General features: G+C 39.8%; 1 protein-coding gene across 1 annotated transcript in view; it reads right to left on the reverse strand.

Annotated features, from left to right (window-relative positions):
• LOC116755287 (phospholipid-transporting ATPase FetA-like) overlaps positions 1–13,742 on the reverse strand; it is a 71,752-nt gene that overhangs the window by 42,765 nt on the left and 15,245 nt on the right. The window contains exons 3-10 of the mRNA XM_032634512.1: positions 11,860–11,973; positions 10,926–11,024; positions 9,249–9,310; positions 6,370–6,442; positions 5,934–6,004; positions 4,857–4,939; positions 3,965–4,123; positions 2,311–2,399 (exon numbers count right to left, since the gene is read on the reverse strand). Coding sequence (XP_032490403.1) covers positions 2,311–2,399; positions 3,965–4,123; positions 4,857–4,939; positions 5,934–6,004; positions 6,370–6,442; positions 9,249–9,310; positions 10,926–11,024; positions 11,860–11,973 — 750 coding nt within the window. The remainder of the gene's footprint in view (positions 1–2,310; positions 2,400–3,964; positions 4,124–4,856; positions 4,940–5,933; positions 6,005–6,369; positions 6,443–9,248; positions 9,311–10,925; positions 11,025–11,859; positions 11,974–13,742) is intronic.

The raw sequence follows: 13,742 nt of genomic DNA on the forward strand, positions 1-13,742 counted from the left end.
TCTATATAGAATGGATAAACAACAAGGTCCTACTGTATAGCACAGGGAACTATATTCAATATCCTGTGATAAACCATAATGGAAAAGAATACCAAAAAAGAATGTATATATATACATAACTGAATCACTTTGCTGTACAGCAGTAATTAACACATCATTGTAAAGCAACTATACTTCAATAAAAAATATGATTTGATGACAATGAGTCTTTGCCATTATTTTTCTGTGGGACTTTATTTATGATATTTACCTTCACTGTGTCTCAATTTGCATATTTGTCAATGGGGAAGATACTTCTTGACTTGCTTATTGTTCATGTGTTGTGAAGCTTCAGTTAGTGAATGTGAAAATTTTCAAAAAAGTTAAAATCCCTCTACAGATGTCAAGTACAGTTTCTGGTCTCAAAGCTGAATGAATTTTTTTTTTTAACATCTTTATTAGAGTATAATTGCTTTACAATGGTGTGTCACTTTCTGCTTTATAACAAAGTGAATCAGTTATACATAAACATATGTCCCCATATCTCTTCCCTCTTGCATCTCCCTCCCTCCCACCCTCCCTATCCCACCCCTCTAGGTGGTCACAAAGCACCGAGCTGATCTCCCCCTGCTATGTGGTTGCTTCCCACTAGCTACCTATTTTACGTTTGGTAGTGTATATATGTCCATGCCACTCTCTCGCTTTGTCCTAGCTTACCCTTCCCCCTCCCGGTATCCTCAAGTCCATTCTATAGTAGGTCTGCATCTTTATTCCCGTCTTGCCCCTAGGTTCTTCTGACCATTTTTTTTCTTTTTTTTTTAGATTCCATATATATGTGTTAGCATATGGTATTTGTTTTTCTCTTTCTGACTTACTTCACTCTGTATGACAGTCTCTAGGTCCATCCACCTCACTACAAATAACTCAGTTTCGTTCCTTTTTATGGCTGAGTAATATTCCATTGTGTATATGTGCCACATCTTCTTTATCCATTCATCTGTTGATGGACACATAGGTTGCTTCCATGTCCTGGCTATTGTTGAATGAATCTTCCTAATTTTCTAAAATCCCATTTATTAAATCCAAAGGATACAGAAAAAGAACTGTAACATTTACCATAATAAATAACAGAGAACACACAATTTGTAATTCAGAGATTAATGAGAAATGTACAGAAAAAGGGCACTTTTATTTTCTAAGCAATAGAGTAAAAATAAAATATAAAAAGTAATGGAATCAAGTATAGGCAGCATTGGAACCACTCAGTCATGCAGAGAAGCTGTGTAAGTAAAGAAATTAATCTGTCTATATCTAACAAGAATAAAGGCAACCCGTACATAATAGCATGGAAATAAATTAATTAGTCTTCAATTTAAACTTCTATTCTCAAAGCTGATTATTATCTATTGAGTGCTTATAAAAATTTTTTATTGGAATATAGTTGATTTACAATGCTGTGTTAGTTTCAGGATACAGCAAAGTGAATCAGTTATACATATACATATATCCACTTTTCTTTAGATTCTTTTCCCATATAGGCCATTACAGAGTACTGAGTAGAGTTCCCTGTGCTATACAGTAGGTCCTTATTAGTTATCTATTTTATATATAGGAGCATGTATATGTCAATCCCAATCTCCCAATTTATCCCTCCTCCCCTTGCCCCCGGTAACCCTAAGTTTGTTTTCTACACCTGTGACTCTGTTTTGTAAATAAGTTCATTTGTACTCTTTTTTTAAGATTCCGCGTATAACCTATATCATATATATTGAGTGCTTTTCAAATTTCATTTCTTAGCAGCAGAATCCTTTATTTTCCAACTGAGATCTTACAGAACAGATAAATGTGAAGCTGCTCTTTTTAAAGCAGAAACTTCAGAATGAAGAGGCCAAACAAAACTCTTGATCTTCTCTATTCCCCCTGCAGCAGACCTTAGACTCCTCTAAGGAAATAGAGTTTGAAAATCATTGGTTTAAGTAAGGTGATCTATTAGTCCAAGTAAGGTTTTATTAAAGTGGTCATGAGTAAAAGTGGCTATGAGAAAAAAGTGTCTTAATTTCTAAAGCAGGGTCCATAATCTATTCTGGTACCACTAATCAAAGTATCAAAGCTTCAACAAGTTATGACTGTCCTCCACAACAGAGGTATAAACTTGAGACTCCCTTGTCAATGAGTTCTGTTCTTTTCTGCTTCAGACATTAGTATGTGGGGTCCTAAAACTGCTTGAGGTTTTCAAACAACTAAATTCTGACTTGAAAATACCACCTACTGCTGTGGAAGGAAGGGAGGTATGCCTATTTGTAAAGAAACAGAAAAAAGTCTTTAACTTACCCAGAGCACAAGGACATTCATGAGATGGTCTATGTGTGTCCGTTTAAAAGTGGACTTTCCACTGTTCTGCATTAATTTGGTGTCTGGTCCTAAGTGAAACAGGGAGACATCACCTCTTAGAATCACTGAATATTCTCAAGAGGATTGAAATTGGGTTAAAATGTACCTTTATGACCATTTTATCAAACCTCTTTCCAATGCTAGGGGATAAAGTCCTGGAGAAAGGCTCATGCTTGGTGCCAATAACTCAAAGAATGGAAAAGTTGTTTCTACGGATAATCCCAACTACTTCTGCAAAGTGCATCAATGCTTGACACCTCCCTCTCTTTGCTGCACCTTAGTTTAGTTTTTCATTGATAAGTCAGAATAGGAGCCACAAGCTTCTCTCTCATCACCATCTGGTTTATTTAGCTTAGAAAAGGGATTTTCTGATAAGGAGAACTTCACCTTCTTTTGAGGAAACCCATTGCTGGACCAGGCTCTATTTAAAGTTTCTAATTAAGAAATGGAGAAAGGAAAAGGCAATGGCAGTGATTTCTCTTGAGGTGGAAGCTTGGGAGCTGAGATTTCTCTGGAGCTGAGAGACAGAGACTCTGCATTTCTTCATGACAAGGCAGATAGTAAGTAGAAATAAAGAGTTTTTTTTTTTTATAAGAGCTCCTATAGGAACCAACATTTTTGTTTTTAAATTTTATTTATTTATTTATTTTTGGCTGCATTGGGTCTCCATTGCTGTGCGCGGGCTTTCTCTAGTTGCGGTGAGCGGGGGCTTCTCTTGTTGCGGAGCACGGGCTCTAGGCACACGGGCTCAGTAGTTGTGCCTCGTGGGCTCTAGAGTGCAGGCTCAGTAGTTGTGGCGCACGGGCCCAGTTGCTCCATGGCATGTGGGATCTTCCTGGACCAGGGCTCAAACCCGTGTCCCCTGCACTGGCAGACGGATTCTCAACCACTGCACCACCAGAGAAGCCTTAAAGAGCTTTTAATGGCCACTGGGACTAGAGTTGGAAATTATTATCTTACTGTGGTTGTTGTCATCAATGCCTACTGTCACCGAGGGCACAGGGTGGCACAGAATCTTCCTCCATTTTCCAGCACTACCTTATAACTTAAGAAAATCCCTCAATAAGTATAAGGGATTATGGTTCTAAATGCCATCTCAAGATGGGCCACTGCTAATAAGCCACATGTGCCTTTTCTCTGGCATGAACACTTCATATTGTATTTTATATTCTACATAATGACCGCCGTGTTTATTTTTTCCTCATGGGAGCAATCCACATGTATACTCTCCCCTTTCACATGTTCCCCTTTCATATGCTAATACTATGTGTACTTCTATGTGTATACCTTCTCTTGTGTCTAGATATGTTTAGAAAGACTTATGAATGCTCTGTGGTCTTGGAACACAAAGCCTTCCTCTAACAAAGGCAGGGCTGATATGCTGGCAGCTCACTGCTTGGAAAAGAAGTCATTTTTTTCTTAAATTATCCATCCATCTATCCATCTACCTGCCTCCCTTTCTATCTGTCTCAAAGCCACAGTGTTCTGGTACATATCTGAGCACCATATCTGCATCCTGAAAACTAAGTACCCACAGCATGGCTACTAATGGAATCCAGCAGGCTGGGGGTCTGTGGTCCCCACCAAGACGTACCAGTAAAAATTACCAAGCCATAGCACCAGTCTGTATTCCTGATGATGCAGCCTCGGAGAATCAGCCTGTCATGATCCAGGACATAATTTTTTCCTTTATAAATCAGTATTCCTGTGAATCTGTCCAACCTGTTATTGGGAGACTCACACCTCACTTCTCCTGAAAAAAAAAAAAAAAAGAAGGAATAAGAGTCCTGACTCTGTAATCTTAATTCTTTCCTCACAGGACAGAGGAGGCTTAACAGAAAAGAGGAAAGAACATCCCCTTTTCAAAATATACACACATCTTTTGCCTATCCTTTCTCAGCCGCTGCCCATTTCTCACCAGGCAAAGGGTTCTGGGCATCAAAGAAGAGTAATTCTGTGACATGGGTCATCCAGAGAGAGAACAACCCACACGATAACCTATCACCATCAGTACTTCTAGATCAAATGAGCTGAATCTGAAGAAATTTTAAAATACTTAAAGCAAACCTAGTATTTGTTTCAAAATGGAAATAATTTGACTTTTTCATGATTAGTAAAGTAAAATACATTGTAAATACATATACAACATTGTAAATACATATACAACATTAAAAGGAGAAAGTAAAATTCACCCACTGCCTCGAAATAAGCACAATTAAACTTCTGTAGTACATCCTTCCAAGTTTTTTTCTATACATGTACTCATAAACATACATATGTTTCCAAAAACAGGTTTATGTTACATATACTATGCATAGTGTATTGCAATCTTTTTCATTTATTAATATGTTGTGATATTTTTCCATGTGAATAAATATCAACTTGCACATCATTTTTAATATAGAATTCACTGTATGGATGTACCACACTTTAACCAGACATCTACTAATAAAAATTTGGGTTGGCAAACCTATTTCCTAACTCACCATCAAAGGCAGATAGTAGCTTCAGGTTATCTTCCATCTCACTGGTAACTGAGATGGCTTGCTTCACTTTCAAGTTAGTTTCACTAGAGTAAAAAATGCACATACATAACAGCATCACAGGTCCAATTTCTCCAATTTTAGAAAACAGTTGTTACCAATAGAGCTTGGGCTATAGGCTTGAGCCGTGAGAGTCACTCCCACTGTTATCCTCTCTTAAGAAAAGTATTGAGGTGGGATGGTTCTACAGGGAAGCTGAGTATTAGCCCACTTGTTCCCCTCTCTCCCTGAAACACACATCAACTACTTTAACCAACCTATGAGATCTTGTGGGTCAGATGCTCTAGAAAAGCTGAAGAAACATCACAAGACAACCTGGAGGGGGTACCTGCTCCCTTCAAGAATAAGGAGCAGGTCCTGGTAAGAATGTGCATATACCTCCAAGTAAACATACTCCTCATCTCATAAATATTTACAGGATCCATGAAGGGATCCCACTTAACCATTTGCTGATACAAGAATGCACAGAGACAGAAGTAAAAAAGAAGCCACATTTCAAAAAGTTTGTGGGCACCAAGAGGAATAGTTGTAAGGACGCAGATCGATACAAAACTCCACAGGACAAGCTCTCTGAAGATGGCCTCTATACTCCAAACGTCTTAGCTTTTGCACGTTAATGAATTTCTACCTTAAGTCCTTTCTAGAACATGGTTTATCAGTACATAATTACTTCCATATTCATTCCCCCCCCCGGAAACTTTGGAACTATATTCTGAAATTTTACAGTTCTGTTAACGTCTTTCCTACCACTCAGCATTACTGAATATAGATAGAATGTCTCCAGTTTAGAGATGGAGAATACGGAGTTTATTTGCCCAGATTCTGCACCAGTGGATGCTAAATTATTGCTGTCAAGAGCTCAGCCTTAGACTTGAGGTCCCAAGAGTCTGGCCTCCTATCTTATCTAGATATTTCTAGCCTCTTTTAGCACTTCATTCTCTGCATCATGTTCTCCCTCAGTGAGAAATCACTCTAAGCTGGCTCAACCGTCTTAATGGATTATCAGGAGGGAACACTTACCCGTCCAGTTCTGCTGTTTCTATATATGTCAGACTGTAGGGCTCACTGCTAGAGAGCAATAGTATATCAGCCTGTGGTCAGAAAAGTCAGAGAAGATAAGGAAGGCAGGAAGGCAGACTTGTAACATTACAGTGTAACAAAAGCAATTACCTCAGGAACAGATGTTCATCTTAAGAATATTATAGACATTTGGTTTACTTTCTTTGTCTAGGACCCATCACTGCTACCACACACCCCCTCTCCAAAATCTAGTCATGTTTTACCTGTAGCTATGGTGAGAAATGGACAAGAACAAACTTCTTACCACAGGAGATGTTGATCTCTGGATGCAAAGTGAGGAAGGTGAAGGTCACCAAAAGGAGTGGTCACAGAAGTTGCTAAAAGGGTCCCTATTCAAGCCAAAAGAGAAAAAGCCACAGCCCAAAGAGGTACTCACCGTGACAACCTGATTATTTTCTAGTTTTATTATATCTCCCACTTGGACATTCATCCATTTGTCTGTCACTATCCTGCAAGAAAGTGAGCCTTGAATGCCTGCATGCCTGCTCTGAGAATTTCCCCACAGCCCTGTTTTGACAATCAAGAAGAAAAAAAAAAAGCTGAGATGAACTCAAGGCTCAAAGGAGGACCAAACTGGGTTTGTGATACTCCTTGCTACAATCAAGAATGGGGCCCATTTCTCTTGACTTAAGACTATAAGAGTTTTCTAAAACTCTATAAAGGTATATGTAGACATACATGCACATAATTTTTCTTTAAATAAAAGCAATATATGCATATGGTAAAAAAAAAACATTTCAAATAATTAAGAAGTATGTAAGGACTTCCCTGCTGGCGCAGTGGTTAAGAATCCGCCTGCCAATGCAGGGGACACAGGTTCGAGCCCTGGTCCGGGAAGATCCCACATGCTGCGGAGCAACTAAGCCCGTGCGCCACAACTACTGAGCCTGCGCTCTAGAGCCCGTAAGCCACAACTACTGAAGCCCACGTGCCTAGAGCTCGTGCTCCACAACAAGAGAAGCCACCGCAATTAGAAGCCCACACACCACAACGAAGAGTAGCCCCCGCTCACCGCAACTAGAGAAAGCCCGTGCACAGCAACAAAGACCCAATGCAGCCAAGAGTAAATTAAAAAAAAAAAAAAAAGAAGTATGTAAAAGGAAAAAGTAAAGTCTCTTCTCTCCCCAAATTTTAGTTTTCCTTCCCCCAAGGTAGCCACTGTGAGTAATTTTTTGCATTTCTTTAGAGAAAATATCAATCCATATAATCCCATACAAGATAAACATTTAAAAATTACATAATAGACACATATTTTCTGCACTTTGCATTTTTTATTTAATAATATATCTGGGAGAACACTTATAGAAGATGTGGCTCATTCCTCTTGATAGCTAAAAAATGTGGCTTTTAACTAAAGATGTGCATGTAGCCAGAATTACTGAGAAATTAAGATGACAGAAATCACAACTTGAAAAACAAATTTTTTTCAATAGTAGCTTTGCTCAAACTCATGTGCTCTAGAAAAAGAAAGCCACTTTTTGGAATATAGACAACTCACCTCAAGTGTTACATCAGTCAAACATTCACTGGCTTACAAAGTCTAACCACTAGGGACCTGCTTGTGAACTCCTACTCTAAAACCACTCTATGACAAATTCTTCTCTAATAATCTTATAAAATCCAAGTGCTCAAGCTCCTTGGGAAGTTCATTTGACTAAATTCATTTGGTAACTCCCTAGCCTTGCAAATTTCTTATATACTCAGTTTTATCTTTTCTTTCTATTTCTATTACCTCCTTTCTTTTTTAATTTTCTTTTTAATCACAACTGACTTTTTTGGTGGTATCTTATGGGAGGCTTCAACAGACCAAAACACTTAGGGAAATAATCCACCATGAGTAAGAATCAGCAGACACAATAAATAACAGAATTAGATGCCCAAGCATGTCACATAATAGAATCATATGATTACAACTACAGCTGCTGGTATATATACAATGAAATACTATTCAGCCATAAAAAAGAATTAAATTTTGTCATTTGCAACAAGGATGGACTTGGAGGGTATTATGCTAAGTGAAATAAGTCAGACAGAGAAAGACAAGTACTGTATGATATCACTTATATGTGGAATCTAAAAAATACAACAAACTAGTGAATATAAAGAAAAAGAAACAAACACACAGATAAAGAACAAACTAGTGGTTACCAGTGGGGAGAGGCAATATAGGGGTAGGGGATTAAGAGGTACAAACTATTACGTATAAAATAAGCTACAAGGATATATTGTACAACATGGGGAATATAGACAATATTTTATAATAACTATAAATGGAGTATAACCTTTAAAAACTGTGAATCACTATATTGTACACCTGTAACTTGTATAATGTTGAACATCAACTATACTGCAATTAAAAAATATGTTTTTAAAATATAGCTCCTGGGTATTCTGTAAGGTCACCATGAAAAAAGACTGGACCTCAATCTTGAATTCTTTCAGATTTGTACTTCTTTGCAATCATGATTCTGCAAACACTGGTCACTTTTCCTTTCATACAATCTCTATTTGTTGAGTTCTTTCCCATCCCTTAAGGCCCAGCACAAATATCACCTCTTCCAGAAAGTCTTCCTTGATTCCTTTAGCCAGCTATGATTGCTCATTTTTATTAATTCCTATGATAATTTTTTGTACCTCTTATGATAATCTTCACATTTTGCCTTATATAGAAATCATGCCTGTCTCCCTCTATTCCTGCCAAAGGTAAATTGCTCAAATTTTGCAGGAACCCACAAAAAATACAAACATTGACCCAATACTTTAGATAGGTATGACCAAACACTACAGCAATGGAGTCAACACCAATATTTTCTTTATATTGCTAACAAAAAGATGTCCTAACCAAAGGCTACAGTAGAATGGTCAATAAGCCATGTAGAGTCGATTGATGTTCTAAAGACAGGTGTCTCCATGCTGACCACTGTACTAGTAATAACCACTTGCACATTAATACCATGTCATAATTTATTAATTGCTTTAATATATATTATTTTGTTTTCATTTTCATAAGCATCCTCTAAGGTAGAGAATATTATCTTCACTTTATAGATAAGAAATATGAGGCCCAGAGAGGTCTGAGGTCACATAGGAAGTTCAGGGCATACTAGATCTAGAAACAAGTTCTTCTTATGTCCAACCTGAGGCTCTTTTCACTGTCCTGAATCACTTTTGCAAAGCACCCAGCGCATCAAGTTTTAGCAAGGCCAATCCTCTCCCAGAGTTGGTCCAACCTAAACTGGCTTCCCTAGGACTTACCTGCCATCCATCAGCAGCAGAACAGAACGACTGTTGACTTGATTGTCGTTTTGGTGCCTTTTCTAAAATTATATAAGAAAAAGTTCAGGAAATAGACATAAAGCAAACTGCATGTAGAAGGTTAATATTTTGAAGTATTATTCAATGTAGTTCCCCTTTTTTGTGATTCTCCCTCAGCCCCCTCCTTCACCCTCCCAACCCCAAGTCCTTCTACCATGAAAACCAGGCCAAGAAGCTGATTGTCTCTGAGAAGCTGGGGATGGAGGTCAGAAAAAGAACCAAGAGAGAAGAAAGAGACAAAATCTTGGCTTTAATATCAAGAGCCAAAGCCTGGGGTAATGAGAACAAACAACTTACGTCAAAAGCCACAGAGGAGAGAATGCAAAATGAGGGGTAGGACTAGAACCTTATACACCTTGGTAGGTGCAGGGAAGTTAAGTATTCACAAGCATGCAGCTACCTTCACCCCCAACCACATTCAGCATAAGAAGCCTCTACCATGGACGCAGTGAGGAAAGAAGAATAGAGGTCCATTCAAAGACCAAATAAGAAGGTGACAAATAAGGGTATGTCCTGATGCTACGACTCACACAAATCCCCTCCTTCCAGTTGAGGTTACTCCCTGCGAAAAGGGTAGGACTGGGAAGAGGGCAGAAAGAATCCTGAATTTGTCGGTTTATCCTAAAGAGACTGAGTTCTAAACCAGAAGTAACTAGGTGGGTTATCCTGAATTGGCAAGTTTACTTTTCAGCTTTCATTAAAAAGGGTTGAGATGGTGAAGTGCTGGTTATGAGCTAGATTGAGTTTAGTTACAGAAAATTAAGTTATATTTTTGCACACCTGAGTTGTGACTGAAATTTCAACCACTATATGTGCTAATTCTGGTTTTAAAGAGTTACAGAGTTAGAGCAGGAGAAACACCCTGCTCTCAAACTTTGGTATAATAATCTATCCTGTCAAAATCAGAAGCACTCTCTTAGGGAAGCTTCAAGCAGGTCAACAGGATGGACTTCCCAAATCCCACTAGTAGGCGTAGTGCTGGTTCCTCACCCTCACCCTTCCTTGCTGGGCCTGCTGTAAAGAAGCAAAGAGGAAGCCATGCAGCACTCACTGAAAGCCAGTTTCTCCCTCCAAGGCCAGGAAAGGAGTCAGCCTCCGTTATGTCATGATCTTTCTAAAACCAGAGGGTTGCTAGCTATGTGTACCTGATAGAACTGAAAGTTGGAAAGGGAAATTAGGGAGAGTTGGAGAGGAGAAGAGCAATGTGGAAAGGGGAGATAAGAGCAGGAGAAAGCAGGGGGGACAGAGGCAGGAGGGAAGAGGAATATAAAAATGGGAGAAGGGTGAATGGAGAAAGGATGAGAGCAAACCCAGAGAGAGCTAACTGAAGGAAGAGGTGGGTTATTAAAAAGGAGATGGAAGGAAACCTGGAAAAAGGTGGCAGTAGGAAGAAAGAGAAAGGCCTTGCATTACCCCTTTCTGGCCATGTATGGCTCACCAATCTTGGGCTTAAGGGAATTTCATATTCCTCTGGGATGGATAAGGACATAGGGAAAGGAAACACCTCTTTCCTTTCAGTGCTTCTTCCTAGCAAAAGGTAGTCCTGGGGAGTCCTTCTTGCCCCCCACAGCCTGACTAGGTACAGTGAGAGACTAGAGGCCCAGGAAGCCACTTCACCACGTCGTCGATGGCATCTTTCACTGCTGTTATGGACAGCACCACCATCAGGGGTACCACAGTCGTGTACCATGCCAAGGAGGAGATCTGGGGAATCAACTGAAAGAGGGACGGGGAGAGAAACTTGGGTCAAAAAACTTAAAGGACAGTGTATTCCCTCCCAATCCCCACCCCACCACCATTTCCCCCTCCCTAGATTTATAATAAATTCAACTATCCTAGTTGCTTTCCATTGTTGTAGCCTCCAGACAACCACCCAAAAATCAGGAAACACCTCTTAAGAAAGGATTAAAGAAGAGGAGATGGTAAATTGCTCTGTATCTGTCCTGAACTCTAATACCTTTGTCTTGATGGCAAAGAGCCATTTCTCCTCTGATAATGAAAGTGCTGGGGGTAGGGCTGTAAGAGTGGACACAGGAAAACCACATAACCTCCCATGCCCCTCCAGCACAAGGGGAAATGAGATGATCCGTCTCTCTCTCCCAACTTGTGCCTACCCTGTGCTCTGCTTCCTTGCCCTGTGCTTGTGTTCTAAACCATTCTCCTCCCTCAGCACTCCCGTGTGTTAACTTTCTGTCAGGGAGGCTGGGACAAGAAGGAGGAATGGGATGGCAGCTGAGGTTGGGGTGAAGAGTCAAGTCTGTGGCCTTTTATGGTTAAGCTGAACTGTGGCCGTGCAGCCATGATGAGGGAGCACCCCTTTACTCGGGACTTGGCGACCTTGTCCCCTTCCTCTTGTAGAGGCTTGTTTCACCCTGGCTAATCCTGACCACAGCTACTCTAGGAGACTGGCCTGAGACTCCAGCCATCCATTTGCCTGTTATCTAAAGAGAGAAGACACCTCTCAGTTTAAGGAGGAGAAGGACTGATTATATAACCTGACCCCAGAGAGGCTGATAAAATACTTTGTGGAAAAGGCCCTAAAAGGCAATACCTGTAGGAAAAGCAAAAAGAGGAAATATGCATTTGCAAGTCTCTGGAACTGTTCAAACAGGTTCATAGGCAAGAAGTTAAAGGCATTATATTTTGAGGTCTTGATGCTATTGTTCTGTGAGTAAAAGAACACAAGCACAATTAGACGAATGAAAGACCCCACCTCCCAGTCTTAACAAAAAGGACCAAGACCACTTCATAAAACAGGAAAAAGCCACAGCTCCCCAACATAGTGGGAGAAGGAGGGAAGAAGTGTTTTTCTCCCAACCCCCTTTTCTTTGAGGCCTAGAGAGGCCTAGAGTATGCAAAGTTGGCAGAGCTGATCAATATGGGACATTTTTAGGAGGGGCAGGATTTATTTATGCCCTGAATAGAATTCTTTGTTTATTGATGCCATTGATAATAATGATGATAATAAAGTCAACAATAAAAACGTACACTTATTGAATAGTTACTATGTGTAAGGCACTACTCTAAGCATTTTATATGGAGCAACTTATTTAATTCTCACAACCACCATATGAAGGGAGTAATATACTACCAACTTTTGAGGATGCAGAAATTGAGGCACTGAGGTTAATTTATTTGCCCAAGACCACACAGTTACTTGCAGAGTTGAGATTGTGCTGTCCCTTGAGCCCCAGTTCACTTGTACAGCCATCCAAATGCTTTTTTTTCTTAGAATCAGAAATCTTTCAGTTTCATCTTACCCTATGACCCAAGGTCCTTCTCAGCCCTAAACAGCAGGCAAGTTTGCCATTTGTGTTAGCTCTACTCAGAGCTCTCTAATGAAGCTTTTCTTAGCCTGGCAAACCCACTTTGTTGTGCCTTTACATGTTGCTTTCAATGCTGAAGGATATCAGATGCCAAAAGCAAATTACTGTCTTTCAACCTTAGCCCACTGAAGGTTCCTACACTGGTTGCTGTCAGCATTGGAGACTCACTTGCCCCTTAAGTGTCCTGACAGAGGTCTGAATAGTTTTGGCCTACATCTAAGCTATTATTTTGCTGAGTGAAAATGGGAACTTGCTACCTCTTCAATCCTGATCTCAAGATGTTGACAAGACCATCTTACTTTCTACTTTGGGGTCTTCAGTCGTTTGACCTAAGATGTGAGAGTTTGAATCTAAGAGCTCAAGAAAAGTGGAAGAATGAGACTAAATAATCCCCTAAGGACAGGGCTTCTCCCCCACCGTCTCCATCTATAGGGCTTGATGAAAGAATAAACCCACCTGCAGTCCTGAAATACAGATACTGCTCAAGTATGAAGAATCTCTTGCTGGGTCCTACCTTGGGAAGACATCTGAACTCTTCTGTCAGGGAACCAACATCATTCTGTACTAAGGCTAAAACTTGCCTTGGAAGGCTAGATAGGCTACTCAGCCAAGCCTTGCCTAAGGTCTATTTCCCTAGGGAAGGGGAGCTGGTCAAACATTTTAGCACTTAGGAGTTTAAAGATCCAAGTTAAACCTAGGATTTCCTTCGTGTTTCTCCATGATTTTCCAATCAAACACTATACATTTCTCAAGGTTTGCTCTGTTCACAGCTCTATTATGGGCTATACTAGTAGAGGCTGAAAAAGAGTTAAACAAGATCTATCCTGGAGAGCTCACAGGTATGTCTTGAAAGGAGTTCTAACTAAATGACCTCTAAGGTCCTTTCTAGCTCTGAGAGTAGGTTATTCTAACATAGAAATGGTTTTCTTTGATCATAAGATACTCTGAATTTCTTGGTGTCTAAGTCCAGACGACTCTGATACTTGGATCCAAAGTTCTTTTGATCTTTTGCCTTACTGAAGCAGCTGGCTTTCATTACTGATTTTCCATTTGATTTTATAGTTAATGTATTTCAGGTTTCTATTCATTTGGGTAGCATTTGTTTAGA

The sequence above is a fragment of the Phocoena sinus genome, chromosome 6 (genome assembly GCF_008692025.1).
Source record: "Phocoena sinus isolate mPhoSin1 chromosome 6, mPhoSin1.pri, whole genome shotgun sequence".
In the NCBI taxonomy this organism is placed as follows: domain Eukaryota; kingdom Metazoa; phylum Chordata; class Mammalia; order Artiodactyla; family Phocoenidae; genus Phocoena; species Phocoena sinus.